Genomic DNA, 8,215 nt, shown 5'->3' on the forward strand with positions numbered 1-8,215 from the left:
TCAGCCACAAGTTCCAAACGGGGCCATACACAGCCGTGCAATCGCTGCTCTTTTTCCAGTGCAGCTTTCATCTCAATGCGTTGTACTCTGTAAAAATGGCCGAAGAAACAGAACAAGACCGTAAGCGGGAAGAAGCACTCCGCCTGAAAACCCTAGCGGAAGACAAATACAACTCCTCCAATCTCAAGGCAGCCGTCAAATATGCCAAGAAAGCTCACGCTCTCTGCCCCACTCTCGATGGCCTCTCCGAAATGCTCACCGCCTTCAAAATCCTCCACGCTGCCGCCAAGGCCTCCGCCACGCCGGACTGGTACAAGATCCTTGAGGTCGAGCCCTTTTCTCACATCAACACCATCAAGAAGCAGTACAAGAGGCTCGCCATCACTCTCCACCCGGACAAGAGCTCCTTCGCTGCCTCCGCGGAGGCTTTCAAGCTCGTCGGCGAAGCGTTTCGCGTGCTCTCCGATAAGATTCGGCGGAAGGAGTATGATATGAAGTTGAGGATTGCTATGCAGTCGGCGGTGACTGAGGGGGGAAAGGAACCGGAGGCGGAAGTTGATGCGTTTTGGACCGCGTGTTCGACTTGCCGGTTGTTGCACAAGTTTGAGAGGAAGTATTTGGGGCATAATTTGATGTGTCCGAGTTGTAAGAAGAGCTTCAAGGCTCTGGAGGTTTCGGAGAGTGGTGAAGAAGATAGGGCAGGGACTAGGTCTAGTGCTAGAATTAGGGCTAGGGGCGGGGAATTGAAGCTGAAAATGAGTACTGTTGGGGAGGTTTTGGAGAGGGCAAGGCCGAAGCAGAGGTCGGTGAATTTTGATTTGAGTAATGATTCAAAAAGAGTTGAAGGATCGAGAATTGTGAATAAGAAAAAGGGAAGGGACGACGGGATTGAGGTATTAGAGAAACCGAGGCCGAAGAGGGGAAAACCTGGGGAAGAGAGAATGACATTAGCGGAAATGCAGTTGTTAGCAAAGCAGAAGGTCCATGATGCAAAGATGAAATTGGGATTGAAGGAGAAGAAGAGAGAAAAGAATAAGGAGAATGAGAAGGTGAAAGAGAACAAAGAGAGGCGTAGTGATTCTAAGGCTGGGAGTCCAGAAATTGAGAGACGCAGGGCTAGGAAGAGTGGGAATTTGGAAACTGAGACACAACATAGAAAAGCATTGCAAAGTCGGGATTCAGAGAAAATGGCAGTGGAAGATTCGGATTTCTATGACTTTGATAAAGACAGAGTGGAGAGGAGTTTCAAGAAAGGACAGGTATGGGCCATTTACGATGATGATGATGGAATGCCGCGCCATTATGGCTTGATAGATGAAGTTGTTTCGGTGAATCCTTTTGAGCTGAGGATGAGTTGGTTAGACCTTCAGAGTAATGGAGATGAGGGGTTGATTTGTTGGGAGGAAATGGGATTTCATATTTCTTGTGGGAGGTTTAAAGTTGCAAGGAAGACTTTAATGAATTCTGTGAATATTTTTTCCCATGTCATGGATGCTGAAAGAGCAGCAAAAGAAGTGTATAGGGTGTATCCAAAGAAGGGTTCTGTATGGGCACTTTATAATGAAAATGCTTTGGGCAATGAGGGGAGAAATGCATTAGCTACGGGTAAAAGATGCTATGACATTGTTGTTTTTCTAACAAGTTATAGTGAGATACATGGGTTAAGCATGGCTTACCTTGAGAAGGTTGATGGATTCAAAACAGTATTTAAGAGAAAGGAGATTGGCGGCCATGCTATCAGATGGCTTGAAGAAGATAATGTCCGCTTGTTTTCACATCAGATTCCTGCAAGGAAGCTTTCTGGGGAAGAGGCTCATGACATTTCAAAGGACTGCTGGGAACTTGATCCTGCCTCACTTCCTCCTGAGTTGCTCACTGGTGGAGAGGCCTCGGACATTTAAAGGATTGCTGCAAACTTCATCCTGCTTCACCTCCTCCTGAGTTGCTCAATATTGGTTGGCATAAATAATTTATGACTTTATGGTACTAGACATATGCGCTATATACATACCTTTGCCACTTTGGTCTATGGATGGGAATGAAATACATGTGGATTTGCTGCAAATATTGTTTCAAGTTATACGAACTTTGTTCATTCTTTCTATTGCCACACAGAAATAATGATATAGGATTCGAAGCTTTTAACTTTATGCTTATCTCATCTCATTCTTGTCAGGAAGTTGATTATAGAAATTAGAAAATGCACTATAAAGTGGGAATCATAGTTAAGAAAGGCTGGGGGTGATTTGGTAGGTAACATATCTATATAACCAGTTCGTTATGTTATTGCAAGATCCCACTATTTGATGCTGTCCTATAAGAAAACCTCATAAGAATAATATGGAAAATATTCTTAACAGTTGAGTTCTCATATATCTTTTTGAGTTGAAAATCTTTGAAAAATTTTATGCCTCTGGAAAATTGTTTTTTCCTTACCTTTTTCAATGATGAAATAGATTAATCAATTTGAAGCACATGGATGCGTTATAAGTTCCATGTAAGTTCTTCATGTTAGCAGTCAATTAGATGTCAACTATAATGATAAGTGTGGAAGATGAAATGTGAAGCACACCTTTGATTTGTTGAGTCCTTGGCACTTCTCTTCTGAAACTTAATATGTGTTTTGTTGTGTAATATTGGGATGTTGGTCCTCATTGCTTTTGTTTGTTAAGAATGCTTATATGGTGGTTCTGTGTTCCTTATTGTTGTGTGGGACTTTATTCTAATTTTCTAGTTTTTTTTAATGTTATTAATGCCCTAACATGGCCATGGATAGAGACGGTTGGAGATTTAGAATACATGTGGCCAAACTCACTTGGTGGGATTAAGGCATCTGATTGTTGTTGCTGTGAAGCCCTAGCTTGACGTATAGAGGCCTAAACATTAGGATTATTTTGAATCTCTGATTAGGAAGTTCTTGTGGATTTGCAAAGATAATTATTTAGTTGATGATTGCCATCTTTTTTACTTTTTAGTCTACTCCTCCCTTGGTAATCTAAAGCCTGGTGAGTTTCACATCAAGGGATAGCTAGCTATCAAATATTTTCTCGGTTAGTATTCACTATCATTATGCCTCTGGAAACATTTGGTTGAAATCTCGCTCCTTGTATAAAAAAGTTCACAGCTTCATTTTTTTTTTTTTTTTGGGTGGTTTGTGTCCTTTTTGGTCTGGTGCCTCTTTATGTTTATGCATATGTTTTATTCTATTCAATTGCCATTAAGCCTGCTGTGTCTTCATTTATACAAGCAAAATTGATAAGCCATGCATACAACTTTAATGTCTTCAACTTCACCTGTAATTAGGAGATGCAATTATGCACTTATGATTGTGCTTGCAATTCTTGAAATATGTTTATGTAATGATCTCATAAAATAAAATAAAATAAAAAGGGAGTGCACGAGGTTCCAGCTTTGTGAGAGTTGTATTTGTACATAGTATTCCCATTGCTTTTTTGGAAAGAGGCTGTTTCAACAACTTGAACCTGTGATCTTCTAGTCACAAAAGAACAACATTACTGTTGCTACCAAGGATCAGCCTCTATTTAATGACTCATCGTCAAAAATAAAAAATAAAAAATAAAAAAGAAAGAAAGCTATATGATTATGAAATGAAAGGCCTTTGTAATTGATATGCTTGTCGTGTTCAACGAACAATTATTTAAACTCTTGATGTAATGATTTATTTCATTTTGCAAGTCATTATTCTCAGTGTCTTTATTAATTGTACAGCCCTACTGGTTGAATGATGCGTGTAATAACTGGCTGCTATTTTTCTGAACATTATAACCCCTTTACCTACTCATTTCACATTGGGCTTTATAGTTAAGCTTTGTCCATGCCATCTTTTACTGCTATATTACTGAAATCGGAGAAACGGAACTAAAAGAACATAAGGGACTTGGGATCTAATGTACGGAGAACATAATTATGACCTTTCAGTAACCTGTTTTTGTTCTCTGCAAAATATGTTTTACGAGCATAATTCATTGCATTTGTTCCCTTATCCAAGCAAAGAAAAGAAATGATGAAAGGCGAAGCCTAAGCAATGAGTTCAGCATGTGCTACATTAAATTTGGTAGATTGGGATTATATTTACCTTTGTTGAAGGAAAATGAAATAACTTATATACATACATCTTTCATGCATATGAGAAATTTCTTTTTCTTTCCTTCCGCAAATCCTAGTCCCGAAGGTAGTGTTGGTATTTTTGACTGAGATTTGAGAGAAACAATTTTATTTTGCAATTGTTCATGATCATGGTTTTTAAGTAGATTTCCTTTGTTACAGAATTCAGATTATGTCAGCAAATTCAGTTTTCTAATTGTGAAATGTTTAGTTGCTCAAAACACATTACACATTGCAAGAAATCATTTGATTGTTTCTTTGATTTCTTGGCACACCATGGAGAATTGCTTAAGTTTCAAGGATAACTCTTGCTTGAAATCAGGAGGAAAGCTGGATTTCTTCTAGGTGTGATTGTGGCTATTCTTTATGCATGATTCTCTCGAATTCAGTATAGAAAAGAGTGAAAGAGAATAAGATGAACAAAGGGAAGAATAAAACCATGCTCTCATTAAGGCTTTTCTGGAATTCCAACCTAGAAGAAGTCACTGGATTTAAAAGGCACAGAGATTTGAGCAAATTGAAATGTAGATATTATCTTACTAGTTTCCCTTCTTTCAGTAAAAAGAAAAGAAAAGAAATGTAGATGATGTTATGGTGAGATTTGAAGATCAAGTTATTCTAAGAAAAGATCAGTCTTATCCAAAAAGATAGCGTAATTTTTGATGATGTTGTTCAAAGAATTTAGGCGGAATGATTAATTTGTAGAAGGGCATCTAATATTTTATGTGATTGTAAAATTTATTAAAGCTAAAGAGGAAGTCTTATTGGATGGCTATTTGACCATCCTTATTGTATGGTACGGGAAGTTGGCTGGTAAAACACCAATATGTGCACAATGTGACTGTAATTTAGATGAAGGATGCTAGGTTAAATATGTGGCCATACAAGAAAAGATAAAATTAGAAATGAGGTATTATTGTTGTGAGGTTGAATAGCTCTTATTGAGAATAAGATGTGTGAAACGCGACTAAGATGGTGTGGTCATGTAAGGAGAAGACTAATAGATGCTTGAGTGAGGACAATGGATAGAATAGAAGAAGTTTGTAATAAAGAGGACAGGGGAAGATCAAGAAAAATTTGGTGAAAAACCCATAGGCATGAAATGGGTTACAATGACATTACAGAAGATCCTTATAGCCAAACCTACTTGGCGGAGTTAAACTTGGTGCGTTGTTGTATTACTGCTTTTGCCTGATGATGGCTTGTCATGTCCTACATCCAGAATTTGTCTATGCCCTACAGAAGTATTCCAAGAATCTTACAGCTTTGTGGGCAGTACTCTTTGAAGGGGGAAAACTAAAATATTGGCAAATAACTGTTAGCACCATCAAACCAATAAGGTCTGAAAAGTCTCTAAATATCCTCAACTTCCCCCTTGTTAGGCTATGTGCATATAATATCCTCAGTTTCCCCATTGTTAGGCTAGATGGCCTCCAACGAAGCACTCAAAATTTTCTTGAAGGAACCAGATTCAAAGAAGCAAGGTGGCATCCCTCTTTTACTTGGTGCTGAATGGAGAACTCTGTGAATAACTCCACAGTCATGTAAAGAGGGAAACAAACAGGAGCAGGTCTTTTTTTTGGGGGGGGGGGGGTGTTTGTTGGTGCTGGCAAAGCGTACATGATATTTGAAAATGATAATTGTTCCTCCCAATCAGCTTGGGGGGGGGGGGGGGGGGGGGTTGTGTTGGCGGCGGCAAAGCGTACATGATATTTGAAAATGATAATTGTTCCTCCCAATCAGCTGAGACCCGAAACCTGTTAAGCCTGGATGTAGAAGGGATCTTATGACCGAGGGCATGAGCCAACCTTACAGCAGCAAGTCAATGAGACTCAAATCATTAATACAACTGGGAAAAGTCATCTGTCTGGGCAATTGGGTGAACACCATGCCTCTCAGAATAGAACTGCACCCAATTACACCAAGCAAATTGGAGTACTTTGACTCCCTTCAGTCACTAGGGTGTCTCCAGACTGGAAACAGCTATTTCCGGAACTCTTTTTAATGTGTTCTCAGTCAAGCCAAAAGCCACAAGAGTCATTTTCCATGGACCTAAAAAGATGAATAGAGAAAGCTCTCTTCTTCCTGTTTCCTTCTCAACCAGCCACCAATGTCCATCTCACCATCTGTCCATTTTCATTCTCATCCCTGGCCAATAAAATGGATAAAAAAGGGGAATAGTCACATTTTTCTTTTTTCTCCATTTCTTCTTTCACTTTTACTTCATCTCGTGGGTGAAATCTTGGTTATGGAAGACAATGATCTGATTGAAGACATTGCTTGGACCCATCTCTCCTCCTCCACTCGTTCTAGCCTCTTTTGGCTTCAGGGAAGGTTAGTTTTTGTTTCAGCCCACTCCTTAGTCAATCGGCTGATAGTTGATGAAAGGGATTATGGATTTAGGTAAATCTGTAAATGAAGGAACTGCTGTAAGTTAAGATTTTAGTGGAGTTGGACCTGCACCCAATTCAAAGAAGGGACAAAACAATGCAAGTAGTTCAGTTATGGTACTCAGGTTCCAGTTCTCACAGTGAGTGCTATCTTGTTAGTTTAGCCCAGCCCCCCTTTTGTAAGTCTTGGGGAATGTAGATTTGCTTAGAAATGATACGTAGAGAAGAAGCTCCTCTATTTTGTGGTCCCATATAATAAGGACTTCTCCAGCACTTCCAACCACTTACAAGAAGCCCTACTCATCTAGCCACTCCCCCAAATATTCCTATCCAGCTCTACTTCCAATCCTATCATCTTCTTCCCCTGGAGACATATCCATGTCCTGTCTCCAACTTTAAGATGGTCATAATCAACCCCCTCTTTTCAGTGTGTTTGAAACCCTGTATTTTTCTCTCTTTAATAATCAAATGGGTAGTAAGGCTGTCCCTTCCTTCCCCCTTCTCCCATTCCGAAATTTTTTCTTCCATTATAGTTGATTGCACTTTCCGGATCTTTCAATTTCTTGGCTTCTGGATCCGTTTGATCTAAAATTCTAGAACTTTTAACATGTCTTGAGTGAAATAATGTCAATGTATAAAAGCTCTGTTCTTAGGTTGGCGGGCTCATCACTCTTATTTTGGAGATGTTTTTTGGGGTTCTTTTTGCCTTGTAATTTATTTACTGTATTAAAAAAAAAGGAAAAGGAGAGAAAAATATTGAAATTCTGATACATAATAAGTCCAACTGTTGCATGACAAAAGCTTAGTTGCATTATCTGAAATGGCCATCTGCTGCAACTTGGTTCTGTTCTCCTTATCTCGTGTCAATTTTTAGCCGGTTTGATAAAGCATCTGTTCTCTCTCCCCCTCATCCCCTCTCTGTGTGTGTGTGACTTGATAATTATGTGAGCATCATAACACTTCCATCTTGTTACCCTTTTTCTCTCTCTTTTTTCTTCTATTAACTTGACCAGTGCTTTGTTGCTTGGCTTATCCTATAAGCAAGCTCACAAAAGAAAGGTTGTAGCCCTGGTTCTCTCTGCTAGCGTTCTATTTGTGATTGCCTACTTATTGATATGACCCCTATGCAACATAAAATGGGATTTCAGGAAAATTGGCCCCTATTTACCATATGCTATTAAGAATTCATCAAAGAGCTGAATCTGAAAATGTACCTTATATTTTGTGATTCATTATCTGATGACATATGCTATCACATGCAGGTGTTGATAATTCTAGGGATGCTAGCTGCCCCTTTGTTGCATTGATGGGAGGGTTCTAACTCATCAAAACAGATGTTTTTTGGAGGGCTCTTGTATATATTCGCATCCATTGTGCAAGTTGGATGTTCGTTCATTGTACTTCTGCCCAGCATGTTCATGTTTGCTTTTGGAGCGTAGATAAATATGTTTCCAGGTTGTCAATGGAGGAGTGATTTAGATGGTCGACACTTGACATGCAATAGAACTCTTTTCCACCTGCAGCAGGTACCTTTATGTACCTTGGCTTTTTGCTGATAAGGAATTGTAATTTAGAACAAGAAATTAGAAGGATTCAACTATGGGGTGTTTGGCTTACTACGTTTATAAATTATTGAATTAGATTATAAGTTAGGAAGTTTATTTTTTTACGTGTTTAATAATATTTAAGAGCTTAAATAC

The 8,215-nt window shown here is 39.1% G+C and overlaps 1 protein-coding gene across 2 annotated transcripts; it reads left to right on the forward strand.

The window, feature by feature from the left end:
• Positions 1-8,163, forward strand: LOC127812925 (J protein JJJ2). 2 transcript variants are annotated; one of them, XM_052353517.1, is made up of 2 exons: positions 1-1,983; positions 7,778-8,163. In XM_052353517.1, the coding sequence occupies exon 1, from the start codon at positions 96-98 to the stop codon at positions 1,899-1,901; it is 1,806 nt and encodes a 601-aa protein (XP_052209477.1). In that variant the 5' UTR covers positions 1-95; the 3' UTR covers positions 1,902-1,983; positions 7,778-8,163. The 2 variants fall into 2 exon arrangements, with proteins under 2 accessions (XP_052209477.1, XP_052209478.1); XM_052353518.1 differs by having other exon boundaries at positions 1-1,955.
• The last annotated feature ends 52 nt before the right edge of the window (positions 8,164-8,215 follow it).

The sequence above is a fragment of the Diospyros lotus genome, chromosome 11, assembly GCF_014633365.1.
Source record: "Diospyros lotus cultivar Yz01 chromosome 11, ASM1463336v1, whole genome shotgun sequence".
Classification (NCBI taxonomy): Eukaryota; Viridiplantae; Streptophyta; class Magnoliopsida; order Ericales; family Ebenaceae; genus Diospyros; species Diospyros lotus.